This window comes from Artemia sp. Qi Xiang Cuo, chromosome 8, assembly GCF_049724085.1.
Source record: "Artemia sp. Qi Xiang Cuo chromosome 8, ASM4972408v1, whole genome shotgun sequence".
In the NCBI taxonomy this organism is placed as follows: Eukaryota; Metazoa; Arthropoda; class Branchiopoda; order Anostraca; family Artemiidae; genus Artemia; species Artemia sp. Qi Xiang Cuo.
The window spans coordinates 68835239-68860061 of record NC_142801.1 but is presented as its reverse complement, the minus strand read 5'-3'; the positions used below and the strand labels follow the sequence as shown (position 1 = coordinate 68860061).

Sequence of the window (24823 nt, the reverse complement as noted above, 5' to 3'; positions counted from 1 at the left end):
TTCTGTTTCCCAAATTTTTGCCTATATATGTCAGTATTTTGTAAAAAAGAAAAGTTCAAAAATAAGTATTACAGTAAAGCCACGATTATCCCATCCCTGACTAACCGAGTTCCAGTTTAAAAGATGTATTTAAGAAGAAGAAAGATTTATTTTAAAAAAAAACATATCAACAAAAAATTATTACTTCCTCCCCTAAAAAGCAAAGCTTGTCCGTGGGGGAGGTAGAGAAAACAAGATCCTTAAAATAAAGAACACTTGGCCACCGATATCACTAATACCATCACACTAAACAATATATACAAAATAATATCACATATTATACTTCTTCTGGGAACATCATATCAACAAAACCCCCAGAATCAATAAATCAATCAATCAATCAAAACTCATATTCAGCAAAAAGTAGTTTCTTAATGATTTTTCTGAAAATATTGGGGTCACCAATAGTCCTAATATCACTATTCAAACTATTCCATTTCCGTGTACCTCTATAAAAAAACAGAAAAACATGAACGGGAAGATATACCTCTAGGTACACAGAAGTCCGCGCTACCCCTTGTATCATGAGAATGAACAGTAGACCTAATGGACAATAAATCATTAAAACAACGAGGCTGAACATCCTGCTGCAGTCCAAAAATAAACCACAATACATAGAACTCACGAAGGCCTGCAGCCGGCAAAATTTTTATAGTTGGGTAAATTTCTCGAACAGACATACGTGGAGATATACCGGCTAAAATTCTTACAGCATGATTTTGTAGAACTCTTATTGGTTTTAGGATAGAAGAAAAAGTAGAGAGCCAAATACTTGAACAATAAAGTATATACGGGTGTATTAAAGAAAAATAAAGATGGCGAAGGCCAGACTTAGAAAAACAATGTTGGAGTTTCTTCATTACACCGAGATTTCTTGCCAAAATTTTGCTAGTTAAATTTACATGTTCCTTAAAAGATAGAGTCTCATCTATTACAATCCCAAGGTATTTAAAAGACGCAGTCCGTTTTATAACGCCAATAGGCATATCTAATTCCTTGATCCATGGGTAAAAGTTTGATGATCGCGAGCAAATAATAAAGTTAGACTTAGCCATGTTAATCCTTAATTTATTTACCCTCAGCCATGCTATAATTTTATTAACTGATTCCTTCATGGAAATCTGCAGCAGCTCCACTGTCTTAGCTGTGCTAATGGCTGTTGTGTCATCAGCAAAAAGTGAAACCGTTTCATTAGTCGGGTTTACCGTTAGTTCATTTATTCTATAGCAAAAATTATTCAGACAATTTGGTAAATCATTAATAAATATCAAGAATAATATAGGACTGAGAACTGATCCTTGTGGAACACCTATTTCAATACTCTTTTTTTCGGAAGAAGAATCATTTAGTTGGACATAATGATAACGATTACTTAAAAAACTTCTTAAAAAATTTAATGATTTACCCCTCAAACCATACACCTCACACTTCTTAAGTAGAAGTTCATGATCCACAGTGTCGAAAGCTTTCATCAGATCTAAAAATATAGCACCTATTTTGAAACCTTTATCTAATACATCATTAATAATAGTTGTCAAATAAATCATTGCCTGTTCTGTTGTCCTTTTTCTATGGAACCCAAATTGTGTCTCTACCAGTAACTTATGATCCTCCAAAAAACTCATCATTCTAATACTAAAACACTTCTCTAAAACACGGGAAATGATGGGTAAAACAGATGTCGGCCTATAGTTTCCTGGGTCATTTTGAATACCACCCTTATGAATTGGGGTTACACGGGAAACTTTAAAAAAGTCTGGGACTTTTCCTTGACGAAAACACTCATTAATTAACACACATAAAACTTCAGTTATAACAGGAAAAATACATTTAAGTGTTTTTAGAGTAATGATCGCTTCCAGATGAACATAAATAATTTTTTTAATTTCATCAACTGTTAGAAGTCTAAGGTGAAGAGATACATCAATCGGGTCCCTCAGTAAGGACTCGAACGTTGGATCACCACTATCAGGTATTACTGACATAGCTAAATTCAGACCAATATTCGAAAAATAACTCTGAAATTCATTGCATATGTCCTTTTCAGAATTCAAAGTCTTTCCCATTGCACTAACTAATTCATCAGGTACACTATTTATTTTTGATCCAATCACTTCTTTTATTAGTCCCCAGGTTCTCTTAGGGCATCCTTCGACCTCCTTAAACTTTTTATCAAAATATTTCTTCTTTTCATTTCTTAAAATTGTATTCAACCTATTTCGATACATTTTATATAATTGCTTATTTTCTTGTGTCGGGTTAATTATTTGAGCTCTAAACAATTTATCTCTTACATTTATTTGGTTCAAAATCACAGGACTAATCCAAGGTTTTTTACTTGAGTGTTTTCTATTAAACAGTTTCAATATGACTACTTGACTTATCAAACTCTGCAACTTTTCATAAGATAAAACAAATTTTGAATTTGAGTCCTGAACTTCGCCTAGAACATCGTACCAATTCATCTTTTCTATATCATTTTTAAGTTTTACCATCGCATTTTTACTGATCACTGGAATCCTTGATTTTTTGCCTTTAACCACCTTCCTGACAGTTCTAAAGCTAGCTGAAACTCCAAAGCGGTCGGATACATCGCTGATAAGGACCCTGAGAAGAATAAAGGGGACATTAGAAAGGATAATATCCAGAAGCTTAGCTGATGTTCCCGTAACTCTTATAGGGATATTTATGCAAGGATGAAACCCATGAGATAAACTTATATTAATAAATTCAGTGTTAGCAGATGACTGATCTATAAGATTAATATTAAAATCCCCCATAATATAACATGGCATAGCGCTAATCGAAAGTTTTATTAATTGTTTTTTAAATAGGTCCATAGAGTCTTGGAGTAGGCTCTGTGGAGGTCTATATGCTACAACAATGCAAGAATTCAAATTCTCTCTAATTGTATGTAAAACAAAACACTCGCAAACTTTCTCTCTATATATTGTAAGATCTTCTCTTATTGAAACCTTATAATCAGCTTGAATATAAGCTGCTAGGCCTCCATGTTGGTAATACTCTCGATTCCTTACACATAAATTATAACCAGGGATATGCAGTAATTGCGATTTATTATCATTTAACCACGTTTCAGTTAAAGCGATCACCTGAAAGACATTAGTATTTATTAATTCCGATATAAAATTATGCGCAGAATTCAATCCCTGACAATTTGAATGAAAAATGTTAAGGCCAAAATGGTCCCTATCACCATACAAGGGTAGTGCCCCTTCTTTAAAAATATACCTTGATGGTTCATTTGTGAAAATCTCAGTAGCATTAATATCTAAATTTCTATTTATTCTTTCATTAAACTGGATGGAAGAATCAACCCTTCGACTTTCAAGTTGAAGGACATTGCTGTTCCCAGGATGTAAAACAATATCTCTAACCATCATCAATAAAAGTTAATGTATGTAACGGTAGAGGGTGGCGGTGGCGAAAAAAATCATTATCTACTAAACATATATCTAGACCTAGATAAATACAAAAAAAAATAACAAAATATATTCCGTCAAAGCGGACATAAGAAACAAAAATTAAACAAAAATTATTAATTATCAATAAAAAAAAAATATACCATATTGTATTTAAATAGAAATCTAATATACTGTGGTGATGATGGTACCGTAAGACAAAACTAAAATTCTTTCTTGGTCTAAGGCACTGCGCAGTGCGAGATTGCGCTACCATTTGTGATCAAGTTACGCAGTGTGCAGTGCTATCATTGTAGTGCTATCATTGCAGTGCTATCAAGTTACATTGTTACACTTTGTCATTTTTATTTATAATACAAAAATAGTCGCTTATCAAACAGCTTTCATCAAGTTTTATTCATTCCTGTTGTGTCCTTGTTGATTGTATAAGGATTCCGTGTTGTCCGAGTTTTTGTTTATCCAAGATACACTTGGTCCACATAACTGCGACTCTTCAATTCAATTCAATTTACAATTCAATTCAACCCACAACTACAAGAGAACAAGTTGTACAGGTCGAGTATAAACATAATAATAAAAAAGAAGAAAAAAAAAGAGCATCAACAAACACTAGCAATTAATTTCTACTAAGAAAAAACTGTAAATGACCATGGCCAGGGACAATATTACAAAATGCATCTGCAGAAAGCTTTTTGTGTAGGTCACCGAGCTTTTGAGTTACATCCGTAACATAGAAATTTTTAACTAGAATTTTTAACTATACCTCTACTATATTACGACTCTACTGTATTACAGATCACAGTTCAGGTTTTAATTTATATTATATCATAAATAATTATATGCTCTCTACTAAATTCAAATACTATAGCGATATTTATTTAATTTTACATGCAGGTGCGTGCGTAATAAGGGAAGATCTTGAGGATAAATTCACCATAAAATCCTAAATCTTTCGGAATTTCAAGGCATCTCTTTCTGAATTTCTAGTAAAGGAAATTGAAGAGAAAAGAAATCAAACGAATATTTCGCCCGTATAAAGCAAGGTGTCTTCAGCGTAGAATAATAATAATAAAAAAAACAACAAAAAAAACTAGAATCTAATACTAAAATAATATAAATAATATATATATATATATATATATATATATATATATATATATATATATATATATATATATATATATATATATATATATATATATATATATATATATATATATATATATATATATATATATATATATATATATATATATATATATATATATATATATATATATATATATATATATATATATATATATATATATATATATATATATATATATATATATATATATATATATATATATATATATATATATATATATATAACAGACTAAAATATATTACTAACTAACTAAAATATAAACAACTATAAAATAGTTGTTCTTTATTCTACGCCTTATTTTATACGGGCGAAATATTTTCGTTTGATTTCTGTTCTCTTCGCTTTTCTTTACTGGCCATAGACCCGTTTGCCTCTTTCAGATTCTTTTATTTGTTTTGTCAGGTCTGGCCAGTTCGGTTTTAGATCTTTTATCCAAAATATTGTATAGTAGGTGAGTTGGCGAGCCCGTCTCCAGGCAGAGGGGGGTTCTGGGTTTGAACAACCCCTGAAATTTTGTGTGACTCGCAAAAAGGTATCAAAATGCATATAAATAAATTTTGATGCATTTTTGGGTAAAATACCCCCAAAAAACACACCCCCCTTACGAAAAAACCTGAAAACACCTTTGTCAGTTCCACTGAACTTTAAAAAATTCGAAAGCTTTTGGTCTTAGATAGTCTTATCCCTCTAAAATAATATGGCTTTAGCAGAACAAAGTCAAATTTTAAGAGTTGCTTTCACTTAAGAAATAATTTATTTTTCAACACTCTTTAAAACACGTGGTATGCATTAATAATTGATTAAAAAAGCCATCTATGCACATTTATCTTCCATAATATCAGCAATGCATCCTCAGCTACATTTTAAAAAGTTCATTGACACTAAGTATGGAAGACGTTAAAGTAGGCTATTAGAAAACGCTGAATTGATAAACAAAAAGTTCTGACGCTAGCACATTTCGTTCAATTGTTGTCTATTGTCAAGGTTTGGTCATTTTTCTACAATTAGAAATATAATCAATAGGAAATTGAATAATAATATTAAAAAAAAAAAAAAAAAAAAAAAAAAAAAAAAAACTAGAATCTAATACTAAAATAATATAAATAATATATATATATATATATATATATATATATATATATATATATATATATATATATATATTATATGGTATTATATGGTATGAGCCAAAGAGGATAGGTAATTTATAAAGTGTAGAAAGTGGCGGTATTGCCGAAAAAAGTCACAACGCCACCTTGCGTTAAGACTTTCTTGGCTTTTGTTCAAACTTCTCAATTGAGTTTCTTTTCGGAATCTGGAACAGACACAAGTTTATCTAGGAGTTTTGTTCGGGGGTGGGGCTACAAAAAAAAACATTAAAACATACATAGACAAAAATTTATATGAACTTTCGTTACATTTTTACGAGTTGCACAAAGACATTGAGGGTGGGGGGTCAAACCTCGTACCCCCCCCCCCTGGATAATGTCTTGGTAACTTCCATTTTACTTGAAGCCCCTGACAAAAATAGTCAGCTCATAACGACAAGTCTTTTACTTAATGATTGTCTTTCAAACATTTGAACGAAACATGTTTTGTTATTTCAGGGTTTCATTTCGATTATTTCATTCGTTTTTTATTTCATTGACAGGAAAATATGAATAAATAAGAACTTTTATTTCTTACAATTTTTGCTTCATTCCTTCTTTTCTATCATTTCATTTCTTACAATTTTATATCTTATTATATTTTGTTTCTTTATATATTTATTTTTTTCTTTGTATATATTTTATTTCTTTTTCATATATTTTTTTTCTTTTTATATTATCAATTTTATTTCTTATTATGTAAATAAAATTAAAAGTTCTTAAATTTTTTTCCCTTCTTTCCTTCTTTTCTATCATTTCATTTCTTATAATTTCATTTCTTACTATATTTTACTTCGTTTTATATACCTTTTTTCTCTCTTTTTATATACTTTATTTCTTTTTATTTATTTTATTTCTTTTTACATTATCAATTTTATTTCTTATTATTTAAATAGAATTAAAAGTTCTTGCAATTTTTTACCTTCATTCCTTCTTTTCTATCATTTCATTTCTTTTGTGGTAAGAAGCACTGACGGATCCATGGGGGGGCCTGTCCCCCCCCCCCCTGATATTTTTCTGGCACCCTCAGTCCTTGTTTTTTTCTGTTTTTCAGTCTTTTTAAAAAATAAATTTGTCAATTTGGTCAATTATTAGCGCCCTTTTCACACCCCGCCCCCCCAAAGATTTTGCTAATAGGCGCCATCATCACATCCCCCCCCCAAGATTTTGCTCTTACCCCTGGTAAGAGACTTTATTCTTTAGGCATTGAGAGGAAAATACCTGAAGTTATTATGAAGTTATTATGACGTTATTATGAAGTTATTATGAAGTTATTATAAAGTTAGTATGGAGTTGTTATGAAGTTATTATTAAGTTATTATGAAGTTATTATGAAGTTATCATGACATTTCATTGACAGTCATAGTGCCTTCGTTTCTTTTTCTTTTTTGGAAATAAAGGCAAAAAAAAATTATTAGTCAACATCAACCTCCTCGATAAACAAAGTCTTATCGTAGATTCATTTCAAATATAGATAATATCACTCCTTAAAATTTATCTTTTTTAAATGGATTATTTGCACATTAAAAAAATAAATAATGCCAAAATCTCTACTATTGTATATCAGCTGACAGTTGCAAAATCCGAGTAATAAATTAAATTAGTTATCTTGCTAACGATATCACTATAATCTGTTTGTTTTATTTCGTTTTTTTTTATGATTGCCAACTGCTGGTAATCTTCCCAGTGGAAAAAGAGAAATGACAGTAAGCAAGGATTTATCGGTGCCATCATCTTATACTTCCTTTTACACAAATGTCTTTCACTGACATGATCTACGTTCAGAAAGTGAACGTAGATCTACGTTCACATGATCACATAATCTACGTTCTACGTTTATGTGTCTTTGCGCAAAAACGGTCGTTTTACGTTTTTCGTCAGACTTCGTCCAGTTTTCTGCAAGTGCCATGAGTCGTTGGGTCTAAGTCTCGCGCAAATGCTTCGCTGAAGTATTTCTACTGAGCATAAAAAATGAATTCATTAAAAGAAATCACGGCTTTCTAGTCAATGCCTGGTTTCAACTTTCACCATTTACACTTTGGCTAATAGAAAGACACGATCTGATATAAACCGTTTTTAGTTGTTGGTACATCTGCTGTGTGGGGAAGGCGTCATAACATCGAACCGTCAGGAGGACGAACGTCAGGGGCAGTACAAAATCCGTCATAACATTGACAAAAAATCCGTCAGAACCTCGAACCGTCATCATATCGAAAATATTAAAACTTTAGTTTTTTGGGGTTTATGGGGGGAAATATACCTAGGTTAGGTTACGTATTGAACAAATGCTATGCTTTACCCCCACCCCCCCCCCCCCTGATGTGCAAATATATAGCCAAAATTTGTTTCTCAACTATTAAATACTTACTACTAATATACAAACTTATAAATTTTTTTAGATGTTATGACGGTTCGAGGTTCTGACGGTTCGATTTATGACGCTTCGTGCTTGTGACGGTTCGCCAAAATTGCAACACCCCGCTGTGTGTGAGAATTTTTATAAGAAAAAAAACAAAGCTGGAGAAATTGGCGAAATTGGAATGGAGAAATTGGCTCATCCACCTGGAGGACTAAAGATGCACGTAAAGTCTAAGCCCATGACCTGAAGACCATATAGTAGACGAGTTTGGCATCGGTACTTCCCCCTTCCAAGGATCCTTCAAAGGACCTTCCAAGATAAATTTATTCCTACCTAGTTTAATAATTTAAGTTTAATAGTCTATAACATACCTTCTAGAAGCTGGCCAGAACACTACTAGATCAATCTATATTTGAAAATCCCCTCCTTCATGAGTAACAACTTTTGAGCCTTACAAAGAGCATGCAGTTCTTCAGTTATTATGAACAAATTTAATCCTAGAAAATAGTTTATTGTGTTCTTTTTCAAAGAGTACAGATAATTCATAAGATTGGAAACTGGCGGTGGTGTAAAAAAAAATATCAACGCCATCTAGCATTTGGTGACGCTTCGCATTTTTTCAGCTTGGTCATTTTTCTGTCAAGAGCTGAGATTAGACACTTATTATTAGACTAATTTACCAACTACACAAATGAAATTATTCTTATTAGTACCCTGAAAAAATGTCAAGTGTCAGTAAGCCTTGAAGAATTTTTTGTAAGCCTTGAAGATGGCGTTGAAGATTTTTTCGTTGACAGTAATGCCAGTTTCCACTCTTTCAAGTTACTCTTTGTTCTTTTTACTGTCATAGCCACCATCATGACGTGAGAATTTCGAGTGAAAACCATGTTTTTCGTGTTGCTTAAATTTTATATTTTAATTCAAGTAGTTCGTTTATTCACAATTTGTTTATTATATAGGCAAGAGTTACCAATATTTTTTGACAGAAATGCCAAATTTAGCTACTTTCAGCATACATATTCTAAAACAATGCTTGAAGACCAAATAACGCATTTTCATTTTTCAAAAGAATAATATCAATTCCTTATTTGACAGCCTGTTATAATCACCCTATTAAAACAAAAACTTGATAAAAATTAGTTAGATAAGATAGAATTGTCCACGACTTTGTTATTAACAACTTTCTTTAATGTTTCTAAGCATTTCTAGCAAAATCTCTTCCCAAATTAAGAAACCATCAGTTGGAAAATACCGAATTTATAAAGAACTTGAATTTGAATTAAAAAATTACCCACAATATGTGCGAGTGTCTGTGCAAACACGTGGTACGCGTTATTGCCTGCTAAAAAAACCAAGTGCGCATATTTGTATCTGAGAATGCCAGCAGTGCATTGAAGCTTTTATGCAAGCCCAGATGCGTCTTAGAAAGTTCATTGACACTAAAAATTAAAGAAGAATGCTAAAATAGGGTAATAGAAGACGCTGAATTGACAAGTTAGAAAAGTGTCTCAAAAATTGATGTCTTGCGTCAAGGTTTCATTATGCATTCAACGCTTGGAACGAGAAAACTAGGCATATAAGACATGTTCTGGAAACATAATGAATTACTGTTATTAGAATAAAGTAAATTTGGGGGAAGGTAGCTAGTCATCAGTGGGGAAAAGAGTCAGTCAGATCATCCTTTACAGATCATGATTGCAGGTACCGATCAGACCACGGCCACAGTAACCCAAAATTAAAAAAAAACTTTATAATAAAAACCGGCTAGTGAACAAAAATCGCCATTTATAGTTGATTCAGGAATAGTAACTATTATCTTCATTAGTCCTAGCAATAAAATATTATTTAGAAACAAATATTTATGTGAATTCCAAAAAGCCTGGAACTCCTTAGAAATGGCATCGGATCGAAATGAAAAGTATACCACAGGAATTGCCATAGCTGAAAATATCATACTGGGGACTTGCGGTCCTCTAGCTTGAAAAACAAGGAAAATCACTTTTTTGCACGGGTAGCACTGATCTGTCCTAGTTTTTCTCCTTTGCCACAGCTAGCAGGGCACTGGAACATCACTGAGAACTTTTTAGGTCCTCCTTTTAAAGGAAATTACTATATATACGTGCTTTATTGATCGGCTATATAGAGCTATTTCTACTTAATGATGACTATCCAAATGTATGGGGTTCTTGTAGCTCAAAATTTTGCCGATAGTGACACATAAATCGTTTATCAATCAAACTAACAAATATTGGACATTTTTATAGTTCACAAGTATGCCCCAGAGTAGTACTTGAAGTAATGAATTTAGGGTCTTTAGGTCAATTGGTATTTAGGGTCTCCTATTGCTCTTCACCACACGCCACACGCCACATGTCTCCTATTGCTCTTCACCACACGCCACAGCCAATGTAAGCCAATTAGCGTGACGTTTTCAGAGAATGGGTCACTAGCAAGCCAAACCTTGGGGGAGCAGAGATTGATCCTTGGACACCGTGTTGCCAAGCAGAGTCAATTGTTATTTGCCAAGAAGCATACTTATATTGGCTTTATAAAAAGCACCAAATTGTGTTAATATATGAACTCACCACATTTTGATTTGTAACATCAAAATGTTACAAATCGATCAATATCGTACTTTGAACTCACCACATTTTGATTTGCAACGACCTGTTTTTTATTCCTGATCAAAAACGGGTCGTAAAAGGTTGTAAATAACTAGGTGGTGTTTTTCGATTTTTTCTGTTTTGATTATTAATTTATTACGCAGGACAAGAGCTGCAAGCCTGTAAGGGGCTGGCAGACCACAAAAGGGTTGCTTGTCTTCAAGGGACTCACAGACAATATTTTCTGAATAAGTCAACCCACACTTATTCCAACCAGGATAGTAAACACAGATTAGTTACATGTAAAAATTGAAATTATTGGAGAATCATTGTCTAGCCACAATGTCGTTAATTTTTCATTCAGTCAAAAAGAGAAGTAAAAATGCATGAAATAACAAATGATTATATATCAAATTGAAAAGAATATTGAAAATATATAAAATAAAAAAAAATTGCACTTTACCACTTTGGGGCTTAGCCCTCGGATATACCTCTCTATCTAGTCGAGCCTGATGGCACGATGAATCTTGGTAAACAAAAATTTAAAAAGTTAAGGAAACTAAGGAGTAAGTAATAATTGATAAAACTAGTAACCGTTCAAGATTGAAGACAAAATATACTTACCCAAGGCTGAACAGTTTATTCAGTTCTGGCAAATTTGGATCTCTATTGGAAAACCATTCTGGGACATTTTTTCTAAATGTAAAATAATTTTCTAGTCGTTTCTGTGTGCGATCAATATCGTATTTTGAGCTTCTCAAAAACCATACTAATGTCAAATCACCTGAAAACGGTAAACAATCATAAATAATCAATACACAGATACAGCATCTTTTATTTCTTTCAAATAGCGCGTAGTAATAGATTGAAAGTAAAGAGTGAATCGTGTCACAGAAACGGAGACTTGAAAAACTTGAAAGACGATAACAATACTCACAATAGATTTTTTACGCTAAATCCAAGTTGGTAAAATTTATTGATTGTAAAAATTATAAATTTCAAAGCTCTTTGTACAAGTAAATTTACATCATTTTGAAAAAATAGGTAAAACATACTCAAAACAGGGGTGTGATCCTACTATATCAAGGCCATCTATCTACACAAGACAAAATTTGGCAATTTTTCCCAGAAAGATGGTCGTGGACACGTTTTTTTTCTTTTTTATTTTACATGGAATGATCATATTATTTGCCACAGATTACCAGGAGAGGGCTTACTGAACGGAAACTGAAATCCTTCGAGTTCTCTTTATGCATTACTGTACCACATAAAAGTACCCTTTTTATGAATTTATGCATAAAACATCAGTTTTGGCCCAAAAAAAGTTGAAATTCTATAGAGCGAAAATCATGGGACGCTCAATCGGCTTAGAGCTATTAAAAAGCCAATTGTAAGGCCTCCAAGGTTCAGAAAAATACAGTTGTAGGGTGGCACATCTGTCCTTAATCATGTCAGCAGTGTCTATGAAAGGCACCGTCTGTCCAGTAATACTAATCGTCGTACACCATAGATAACTACGCACAGATATCAGTACAGGGAACAGCGGATGGCTTCGACAGCCTTGTGGAGGTGGTCCTAAAGCCAAAAAAAAAATCACTTTTACGCCCTAACTGTCAATGTGTCCATGCCAAGTCCTTCATATAATTATGGATGTTGACCTAACCCCCTAGACTTTTTTCATTTCTAGGAATATACTAGGACTAAGCGTATAACACACATTCTGATGGAGGGGGTGGTTTCCATCTTACTGCAAAAACAATTATTTTAATTTTTTTATTTAGCAGCGCCAGGTAAAATTAAATATCTGATTTGCTGCTTGTTTTTTTTATAGAGGTTATAGATGATTGTTGAATATTCAAGTGAAAGAGTCAACAGAGAAACTTATAGAGATAACTTCCCCATGAAGATCTTTCCAGATTGAAGTGCAACGTCAAATACAGCTGTTCTTCAATTATTATGTTCTCGGCTTTCCAACCTCAAGTTAATTGGACCGAGTTGTGTGCCTTCGTGACTGTTTTGTCGGTTAAACAATTGGGGGCACAGTATGAGAAAGCTTTAGAGAAGAAGGTGAATTTATATAGTATATCACTAACAGATTGGAGAGAGTTGTGGGGAGCGACTGAACCTGCGTATTAGCCCTATTCCGAATTTTTTGGAGTGGCACCAACAATGTTTTTGGAAAACCAGCATACAGTGGGCATCCATATTCGATGATGAGTCTGATACCAAAATTTGTAAAGTGGGATGATCGAAACGAGCGGTAGAAGGTTTTCGCAGAGAAGGGTGATCCCCAGCTACAATATCTTGTACCGGAGGCTCTATCGGAGGTTCACCCAATCGAGGTGAGTTTTTCAAAAGAGATCTGTGGACAAGTGGATTCTAAGAAGATGAATCTCGTCGACTTTCTTTATAGCTTTGTTCAGGAAGATGAAATTGGGGTATATGGGTGGCACTTTTGATCGGGAGATCATCAACTCTTTTGTTTTGAATGCTTTGAAACTGACCATCCAGGCATCGGACCACTTTTCAATTTCCAAAAGATCTCTCTGTATAGGCAGGGACGCTTGGACTGGGTCTTCATGTTTTGTGATGACAACATGCGTTATGGTGTTATCGGTAAAGTGATACAGAAGGCTTGACAGGTTATGTCTTATGTCATTTATGTGAGGAAATGAAAAGCGTAGTTCCCAACATACTACCCTGGGGTACGCCTGCTTTTATTGGATATTCGAGGAAAGTAAACACGCTAAGAACAACCCCAAGTGGACGATCAAAAAGAAGGCTCAATCACCTTTAACAGACGTCATTAACTACATTTTATTTGACAACACTGACGAACGATTCAAATTTGTGGACGATTTGTCAGCCTTGCTGAAATAGCTCATTGAGAAATCTCAAGTAATCCCTCAGTTCGATAGTGACCAAAAAGATAAATTCAGTGATCAGTGCAGTAAAAACGGGCTCCAGGTTTTTGTGAAGAAGACAAAAGTGATGTACCTCAATCCTCTAAAAAGAGATGTTGCTTGCTCCGACCCCTGGTACCCTACCACGTCGACTGCAGTTGTCCTTGGTGTGACATTCACTGACGATTGTTCATTTGGGCCAAACGTCCCGAATCTTGTGAGAAAGGGATGCTACGCGCTGCGATCCTTAACCTCACTGCGTCGATTGGGGTTTTCTATAAAGCAATTGCTGCTCGCGTACACGTCTTACGTACGCCCTCTGCTTTAATACGCATGCCCAGTTGGGGGGGGGGGGCCTCAAGTGCATAACATCGATCTCCTTAATGAGAAACTTGAGACGGTGCAAAAACGAGCCCTAAAAATAATTCTAGGAATCAAATATGTTACTTATGATTCAACCCTCGCAGCTCAACAAATTCCAACACTTAAAGAACAAAGCTATCAGCTGATATGCAAATTTGGGCACTCCGTTCTTTCGAGTGATAAACACCGATCCCTACTACCCCCGCCGCCACATTCAACAGAAACACACGCCACATGAATAAGCTGGAACCAGTAAGCTGCAGGACAAATCGTTTGTGCAATTCATTCGTTCCTTTTTTTACTAGTGTTATTAATCGTACTTAGTGTATATATATATATATATATATATATATATATATATATATATATATATATATATATATATATATATATATATATATATATATACATATATATGTATATATATATATATATATATATATATATATATATATATATATATATATATATATATATATATATTATTGTAGAGGGTAGCGTAATTTAGTTGTGGTGCCAGCCGTAACCACGAAATCTATTTTTATTAAATGAATCTTGAATGAATCTTGAATAGCCTAGAGCCCTGATACCATTCTCTGTCGAAAGCATTAGCAATATTGAATGACAATAACCTAATGTTGTATCTTCTTGCCAGAGCTTCGATCTACTCCTGGTGTTGGGCCATTACACAGTCAAGCGTTGAACGCTTCCGGCAGAATCCCTATTGGCGGTCGCCTAAAAGTTTATTGGACTCATGAGAAACAAGAAAAAACAATAAATTAGTAATAAAATTAAACAGCCAAGAAAAACCAGGATAATTTCGGCCGGTATACAGAGCAGAAGCGAAAATGACAAAAGCAGATATTTCGGTAAGGACTTCCGCCAAGCTGTCTTCAGCGGTCCAAAAAAAAAGAAGAAGAACAACTAATGTTTTGAAGTGAACTTGAACAAAGTAACAGAACAGAGTAATGATAAAGTGAAGGATTGGAAACCTTTCAGTTAACTTTTCCCATGTAGAAGAGGAGGCTGATAGGCTTATTTCAGGGCACTCTCATTAGATCGCCATCTGGCTTAGGTATAGGAACGACAAAGGCGGATTTCCATATGTGTGGAAAGGTTCCAGAGGAAAAACATAGCCTGAAAGCGATGAGAAATCATCCTTGTAGGTCTTCAAGACAACATTAGGTATATTGTCATGAACCGTGGATTTGGTCACATCAAAAGTCTGTAGAATGCGAAGGACCTTAGGAGTGCAATAATACACAGGATCAACGTCAGTATTGGTTCGAGAAGTGAAATTGGGAACTTGTGTACTGTCGTCTTCCACATTTGAGAAATCGACAAATTCCTTGGCATGAACTTCGGTCTTTGCCTGTGGGTCTTGAACGATAATTCCCATCGTTACTTCTTAGGGAAGGAATTGAAGTTCCTTTAGATGACAGTAAAGCCTCTTTGACAATTCTCCATGAGTTCTTAGCATAGGCTTTCGCTGTTCGGCATAAAATCACTCTTAGTACTAAGCCCGTGACTGCCGAATCGTACGGACTGTGTCTTTACGGGCTTTTATGAAATCAACTCTATCCTTTTCGCTCTTTGAGAGTAGACACCACTTTTGTGCATTTTGTTTCGCTCGGATGTTCAACCAAGGTTTGTCCTTGCTGGATCCGCTTCGACGGGATATAGATTGCAATACAGTTGACTATGGCCTGCTGATACTTTATTGCAGCTTTCTCTTGCCCTTCAAGGAGGAAGGCTCTCCATTGCTGAAAAGCAAGTGCATTCCCTAAGACATCCCAATCTCCTCTTTTTTATTCCCAGATTTGTCACTGGTGCTTTATGGGAGGAGGAATACGAAGATTTCCATGCGCAATGACGGCAACTTGGTCACATGTGAAGGCTGGAGCATCAGCCAAGGAAGAGATAAAGACAAGATGATCTGTTTGGGCTGTGGTAGGTATCAAATTCAACCAGTTGTTCAAGCCCACGCGAAAGAGAAAGATCATACAAGTCTGACCCCTCCTTATCAGTTTTTTTTTTGCTATAAAGCCAAACGTTATGATGGATGTGGAAATATCCATAGAGGATAATGGTAGACTCAGCATATTTCCTCAGAGTACAAGGGAGGTTTCAAGGTAGCTAGTGATCTGACAGGTAGGGGGTTTATATGTAGTCCTAATGATCACAGAATCATTTGGAAGGATTACCCTAACCCACAGAGCTTCTTCACTTGCTGACTTTGGGAGATTCAGTCAGTTTCTTCGCCAGCTGACTTTGGGAGATTCAGTCAGCTTCTTTGCCTGCTGAGGTCAAAAACCCCCCCTCATCCATATTTTGCATCCTCAGTGCATACTCGGCCTCGCCTGGGGAGCGTGTACCCCTATATGGCAACTTTACCGCTTGGTGTCTCGTAGTTGAGATTGGTCTCAGTAACACACATAAAAGACAGTTTCACAGTTTGCCAAATATGGGAACTGGTCAATTTTAGTTCTGAGACCTTGAACATTGCAGTGGGCTACCGTAAATAAATCCGAGTAAATTTTCCGCGGGTTTGCCGAAGGCCTTGGACGAGAGGTCGGTTTGGCCCCAGACATATTTTGATGAATAATAACCAGGAAAAAGACATCTTGTCGGGTGGTTAGCCCAATAAAGGCCAAGAGATCCAAGGGCCAGTGCGTTCCTTGAATGGGGAACGGAGCCAAAGCGAAGGGAACAAACCTGAATATGAATTGTCTTTGGGAATAAACAGATTTTTAAGGTTTCAATTTTTACGAACGAAAAGCATTGTCTAGCTTAACTAATTAGAATTGCCAATTTAAATATGCTGAAAGACAGTGATAGTGGCTGTAGACAGTGGGTGTAGCGAAGATGTTAGAAGTAGAATAGCCAAAGCCTAGTGTGTTTTTTTACAGTTGAAAAAAGTTTGGAAGAACAGGAAGATAAGTCTGTGAACCAAGATTAGAATATTGGAAGCATGGGGGCTTCGAGTGACGAAGGAGGATTGGCTAGATGTTTTCCAGAGAAATGGCCTACGGATTGTTTTGGGTAACGGACTGACTGACTGTATCTCAAAAAGTAGTTATACGAAAAATACTGTTCAATTCAGCTATAATGAGAGAAAAGTTGAGATGGCTAGGACACGTTTTGTGGATGAAGGATGACAGATTACCAAGGATTGTCCTTATTGACCAACGACCTAGGGCCAAAAAAAGCTGGTCGTCGTCAAATGGGATGGGAGGATGTCACAAGGAAGGATTTAAGGGATATTAGAGCTTCTTGGGAGGATGTAAAGAAGGAGGCTTTGAGTAGATAAGGATAGAGGAGGAGCGTGCGTAGCTGTTGGCCTTGGGTTGTTTGGTGCTGCAGTGAGTTGTTAGTAGTAGTAGTAATATACACATTTATTCTAAAGTTTCCCTTCACTAAGTTGATTCATTAGAGATTATGATATTCAAACTTAAATAGTAAACTTTTCTTTTTTACAACTTTATGTAATGGATGTATAATTGATCATAAGAGACTATGGAGGAGGGCCAGTGGATATTTGTATAGATGGCGGAGTGCAGGTGAGTTGAAGCCTCAAAAAGTGCATTTTCATGCCCAAATCTCCTAAGTCTCCGTGAGCCTTCAAACAAAGATAAAAGGAGGTTTGGTGGGGGAGCAGAAATTTGTCTCTAATATCCCTTGATTCTTGGCAATATTCTTTGACAACACCTGTAACATGGATGCTTCGGAATAATAGCACCCCTCTTATAGCAGACGAAATTTGTCAGTGTAACTTTACAGATAACACTCACATGCTTACCGACACCAAAGGTATAAAGGCGACAGGGGATAACTAACACAGCCAGGATATTTTCCAAGGCCGGGGGATAGTAAGTGCTACCAAGAGATTTAATTTCACCCAGATTTCAATTCTAACATTTTTTTATTTATATGAACCATTGTAATGTATTCTAGCTTCAAGGGGATTGGCATTGCCACCACCCCTGGCTCCTTGCCAGCATCCATGAGGAACACCCCTACGGGAAAAATCTGTTCAAAATTTTGATTTGAAAACAATAGAAATGATCACCCTAGAATTATTGTTTTTATTTTTTTATCCCTTCTGATAAGTATTTTAGAAGGGTAGATTTTTCTGGGATGTTTATTATGTTCAAATCATTTTTACGCGAATATTGAACTTGAATGTTAAAGAACGTTTTTACGAATGTTGAATGTTAAAGAACGTTTTAACTTGAATGTTAAAGAATCATTTTTACGTGAATATTGAACTTGAATGTTAAATTGAACTTGAATGTTAAAGAACTCCAAAATCTATTGAGGAGTAATTATGAATTCCATTTCCCTGAGAAAAAATTTAAAACGTGTTCTACAGATAAGCCTTATGTTACTGAGTCTTTTAAAAAACTTATAAGAAAAAAAATCAATTTTTTCAAAGCAGGTCGCATTACTGAGGCTAATAGTCTAAGGAAGTTCCTAAAGAAAAAATTAAGAAAAGCAGCTTCTAATTACTATAATAATAAAGTCAAAGATCTTTATTCTAACAAGCCCAAGCAATGGTACAGAAAAATTAAAGAAATATGCGGAAAAAGTCCTTCCGAAATTGATTTTCATATCCCTGAGCCCCCTAATAAGACTGCCAACGATTTGAACTTGTACCTTGCTTCCATCGTTCAAATTCTCCCCTTTTCACTGGCTCAAGTCCAACTATTCCTCCCAATACTTCCTTCTCCTTTATTTCTCCCTCTGATGCTATAAATAAAATTCTAAAGCTTAGAAAATCAAGTATTTGTCCCTTGGACATCCCAGTTGACTTAATTAAAGCCTTTTCGGACAAAATTGCTGAGCCTTTATCAAATATTTTCAACCACATCACAAAATTTGGTAAATTCCCAAGTTGCTGGAAACAAGGTTTTATAACACCTGTCCCTAAAAAAAGCGCCAGTCTGACTTTCGCCAACATTTGCCCCATTACGCTCACTTCTGTTTTTTGCAGACTTTATGAAGGTTTCCTTTGTGACTGGCTTAAGGATAAAATTTGTCCACGTATTGACACCCGGCAGTTTGGTAACTTCAAGAAAACTTCCACCACCCATTACCTTGTGCACTTAATGCATACCGTCGTAAGTAACCTTGATAAACCAAATGTCTGGCTGAACCTTGTCGTAGTTGATTTCCAAAAAGTGTTCGACCTGGTTGACCGCACCACCATAATTTGTTCGCTCCTGGTTAACTTTAAACTTGATCCTCTGTTAGTAAATATTGTTATATCGTTTCTTTCAAATAGATCCCAAGTTGTTAAATACAAAAATATTTTCTCGAACCCCCTCCCTATATATTGTGGAATTCCTCAAGGAGCCTTATTGGGACCACTTTTATTTCTAGTGATGATTAATGATATTGGTAAGGACTTCCCCCATAGGTGGAAATACGTGGATGACTTGACGATCCTCGAAGTATGTCACAGGAATATTAAAAGTGACCCCCTTGAAATTCTATCCCACATTTCGGATGAAGCTAAGAACTTAAATATGAAAGTAAATTCCACTAAATCAAATATAATTACGATAAATTTCTTGAAATCTATTCCCGCCTTCTTTGACCCTATACCCCCAGATATTTCTGTGTCTTCCTTTAAATTACTTGGGGTTACAATTTCCTCTAATTTAAAGTGGGATATCCACGTGAAAGATATTGTCCGTAGAGCTAATGCGTTCATGTCTCTCCTTAAGCTCTTGAATAAATTTAACATCCCCCCATCCCATTCTTTAAGGATTTATACTTCCTTTGTCCGCCCGCATCTTGAATATGCTTGTCCGGTTTGGCATCCTGGCATCTCCCGTGATGAATCAGATAAAATTGAATCTATTCAAAAAAGAGCCCTAAGAATAATTTTTAAAGAAACTTTGGTACCATATTCGCTCCTTCTAAAAAAGGCCAAGCTGGAAACTCTTGAGCACAGGAAAGGCACGCTGTGCCTCCGTTTTGCAAAAAATGCAATAATAAACCCTCGCACGGAAAACATTTTCCCCAAAATACACTCCTCATCCAGACACCGCCTGCCACGTACTGTTTCTGACCCCCTCCCTATCTTGTCCTCCAGCCGTTCTTTAACCTCCATATATGATAAAAGCTATGTCCCCTTAATTACTGATAAAATAAACCACAAGGTTTTTTTGTGTTTTTTTTTTTTTTTTTTTTTTTTTTTACTAGTGATACCCATGCTGGTGTCCGTTTGGCTCTTCCGTTCCCTCCCCTTTTTATATAATCTCTTTTAAACCTTTTTAACATTATTTTTATATCAATTTTTTTTTTTTTTGGTTTTTTGGTTTTGTTTTAATTTGTGCCTTTTTAACTTTCTTACATTTGACACTTTTTGTTAGACTAATGAATGGCTATGCCTTTCTGATATTGTTATTTTTGGCATTGTTTAGCCAGTTTTTTAGTTATTGTGCTATTTATGTCTTTTTTCATTATATGACCCCGAAATGCGAATTCGGCCCTTCGGGGCTTGTGATAGCCATTTTTTGAAATAAATATCTTATCTAAAAAAAAAAAAAAAAAAAAAGAGGATGGATGGAGAGAGTAGTCACCAACTTCATATTTAAGAGAGCCTTGGTTCAAACAGCTCAAAGCAACAAACAACAAGCAAAAATCGATCCTTGTCAATAGAAATCTATACTGTAAAAAGAAATTTCCATTATTCAATGGAAATTAGCATGCCTGAGAGTCCTAAGCCTAAAAGGGTACATGACCTTATCTGTGTTAACCTTACTGACCTGAATATGCAAAATAGGTGTTAAACTAAAGTTTCAGGTGTAATGTTGCTCTTCACTCTTAAGTGTCTTAAAAGTTCATAGATACCATTCAACTATAGCTCAGATTTGTTTTACTCCATCCGTCTTTTCCGTTCAGTTGCAAGTGGTAATAACAAAATAAATAAACACTACTACTACTACTGACAACTAACTGTAGCACCTAAGGTAAACAGAGCCACATGTGCTCCTCCAATCCAATATGTCGAAGTTCTGGCTTCCTTTGAACCTCTTCTTATGATCTATTCTGACCTCTAATAATTTCTTATGACCTCTTCCCGGCCTATTTGGAGGCTACCTGCTTTTTGTATAGCCCGAGATGAATGACCAAAGTACAATCCTTCATCCGTAGAACGTGCTCTCGGCATTTTAACCTCTCTTTCGGTAATTATAACCTTAGAAACTAGGATCGAACTACTTGTCAACCTGTTTGATATGCAGTCAGACAGTGATTCGTCAGTAATATAGACGGCAATATTGAGTCTATTAAATTCATCATAATCATTTTATTAATACTAAAAAACTATTACTAAGATAAAACGGGTACTTAGCCCAAGAAGCTTGGCTTGTAGTGGGCCACAAATCGAGAAAAGGGTATTATTTATTTTTCCTTTTACCAAAGGGCTTCTTTGTCTACATAAGAATGCATATGAACTAAAAAATGCACAAAATACAAAAACAGATGCATGAGTGGCGTCGTAGCCGAGCGGTTAGTACTCTAGATTTGAACTCCGGAGGACAGTGAGTTCGAGTCCGGGTATCACCCATTATTGGTTTTGGACGGGGGTCAATGGTGTGACTTTCTAAGCTCAGCCAGAGTCGACCCAGCTCTAAATGGGTACCTGGAGAAATCTGGGGGGAAAACATGGGAAGTGACAGATGATTCACCCCAAAGCACAAATGGCACTCCCGGCCGAAGGCAGTGAATCAGGAGATCGGTGCCTGTGAAACGCAGACAATTGGTCAGTCCCCGAAAAAGTTTAAGCAAGTTCAATAAATGTGAGGACAGTCTCTACATATTAGTCGTGAGGTTTTTTTCCCTCTGGGTTCGAGTTTAATCCCCCAATATATAATGCGTTTACCTACACATTTAACGGATAGGAGGAATTCTCCCACCTCCAAATCTAGCAGCCCCCTCCCAAAAAACCATAGCCCGAGTCCACCCTTTTTGACCCTCCTAACTGCCCTTGGATAGTTTCTTAAGCCACAATAACTCTCCATTTATAACTGAAATGAACAATATAATAACGAGTAGCCTAAAACATTTAATAAGGTAAGTGAATTTTGAAAAAAAAAAATAAAATTTGTAGAAACGCTAATAAAAGTTCAAAATTCCGTTTTATACTCGGAAGTCTCTATTAACGGGAAAAAAAGTGAGGAAAAGCACAGAGAGAAAAAAAACTAAAACATACTAGAAAATAAAAAAAAACAGATTACAAAAAAAAAAACTAAACAAGAAAAAAAAAAGAAAAAACTAAAGGAAACTAACGATATTTAAATTCCGGAGATATGAAAGTTTAGTTTTGTTTCTTGTTTATATTGCTCAAAGTTCTATATAAAATTGATATTGCAAACTTCATAGGAGCTTTTGTTTTGTAACCTCCCATCTTAGAAAGAGGTTTAGAATTTTATTTCCTTTCCATTTCTAAGCCACAGAACCTGTGGAAAATAAAACATACATACAATATTACTTGCGCCATAGGTTTCCACGGTAAGAAAAGTTAAATGCATGGATAAAATGCAATTATATACACATACGTCTGCGCATACATGGTTAATCTCAAGATATCAAGGTACTCCAGTTCTTACACGGAGAAGGGGTCTCTCTGCCTTCCGCATAAACACATATTTTATTTCTCCATAAACTCCTCAAAAACCATGTTAAGGAGAAATTACCTAAGACGTAAATAATAAAACCCAAAATAAGAAGCCACCTAATACTGTAAAATTTACAAGAATTTCTAATATACATCGTAAGACATGAACCAAGCCGTTCAAAGGGGGGACAGGGCAAGCTGCCCCGGGCACTATGACTAGGGGGGCACGGCTGGGAGGCTACCCGTTTTGATTGTATTTTCCACTTTGATTCGTATTTTTGTTATATTTGAGTCGCAAGGGGGGGGGGACAATGTAATTAGTTTTTCCCCAGGCACCCCCAACCCTAGAAACGGTTTCAGGCATGGAGTCATGGACCTATATAAGGGTGATTCAAGGCCTGGACCCACATGAAACATTGATGAATTAAAATAATAAAATATAAAACAAGAAAACACGAAATTTCATAAAGCTAAAAAAAAATCATGATATCACACATCATATGGAACCAAGCCAGGAACGTATATAGGGGCACTTCCAGGCTAGAGCCCCAGTGAAATCTTTGATTTCATTGTGTTTCTGGAACTTTCTATATTTTTTAGCTACTTTCCCTACTTTTGCTTTTTTCCTCAGTAAAATCCTTTGTATGTCCATGAACATGTGTAAGACAAACAACTAGGAAAGGTTCCAGGGGCGTAATAGGAGGGGGGCAGGGGAATTTGCCTCTTAGATTTTATTGTCCCCAAGACCTTGAAAATTACATTTTTCCTCCTCCCCTTCCAAGTTTTTGTGAATTAACATCACTGGAAAGATCAGAAGTTCTTATGAAAGAAAAAGAAAGAGAACAGTTTTTTTTTGCTTTTAGTGCACTAAGGCCATTATCAATGCGCATTCATCCAAATACCTGTAAAATAAACACATGCACATTCATATAGTTTCCAAGGGGTCCGTTAAGCTTCCTTGTTTACTCATATACCTCTATTAGACAACTTCCTTGTTTATCAGACATGATTCGAGCAATAAGTATAACGTTCCCTCGTTTCCTTTATAGATAAAGTTATATAAGTGTGTGATGGACGGAAACGCGACTTAGGTGCCATTCATGTATATATATATATATTAAAAAAAAAAAAAAAAAAAAAAAAAAAAAAAAAATCACAGATAGGCCTGCGTTTTCAACAGACGTTTCACGAACAAACTGGAAAGTAGATCAGCCAATGAAATTACAAGAAAACTGTTATTCGTGGTTTCATTGGTTGATTTACTTTCCAAAATACCCGTAAAACCCCAAATGTAAACGCATTCTTTAATATTCTTTAATGATGGCGCAATTCGGATTTTACAGAGAATAAACGTGTTATAAGTTGGGCAAATAAATTGATGGAGCAGCCAAATATAAAATTTAGCAAAAACACAATTTCGTCTAAAAGGCCAAAAGCTTTATTGCAACTTTTTGGGTTGAATTTGAGAACTTTTATCAAAAGAAAATTGACAGTTATACTTTGAACTTGAACTATTTAGTAGATAAATATAGTACAAAATACGTCAACTTTCAAAAATGATAGAAAGAGAGCTGGAGCTCAATGCTTCTCCTTTGTTATAAAAAAAAAGAACAAAAAAAGAACACTTCTCAAAAAAGAAATGTAAACTTTTACCACTCCTTTCCGGTGATGTCTGGGTTTACACTGATAAACATCTAATATTGCTATATGTGTACTAGTAAGAGTGTCAAGGGCTGATCCAGGAGTTTTTTTTTTGGGGGGGGGGTGCAAAATAGGTTGATCCGATAAACATGCGTTAGGAGCAAGTTTAATTAACGCAAACTTGCGCTAATTAAGTAAATTAGACTACCTCTCCCCTCCCCTGGATCCGACTTTGAAGCGTGTAGCCAAATCTTTCAGAGCTAAGGGTTAACGTGGGAGAAGATAGAAGAAGAGTGTCTTCACTATAAACAATATATTTATACATCAATGTCTATTATACATGGTTTGAAAACAAACACAAAAAAAGAACTTTACAGAAGTACTGCACGAGAGGAACTAACTTTTAGCACTTTGGAAATCCATATATAATACGCTTTCCAAGGTTCTTAGAAACACGTTCGACTACAGTAAAACTGTCCGAGTTCGACTTTCTGGTATTATAAACCTAGTTTTTCTGATTCCCATTTCCACAAGATAAGGTATCA

At 35.2% G+C, this 24823-nt stretch overlaps 1 protein-coding gene across 6 annotated transcripts in view; it reads right to left on the bottom strand.

The window, feature by feature from the left end:
• The window catches only part of LOC148949747 (retinol-binding protein pinta-like), a 164506-nt gene that overhangs the window by 34986 nt on the left and 104697 nt on the right, over positions 1-24823 (bottom strand). For all 6 annotated transcript variants that reach the window (XM_089093712.1, XM_089093711.1, XM_089093710.1 and 3 more), the window contains exon 3: positions 11367-11526. In XM_089093712.1, coding sequence (XP_088949838.1) covers positions 11367-11526 — 160 coding nt within the window. The remainder of the gene's footprint in view (positions 1-11366; positions 11527-24823) is intronic.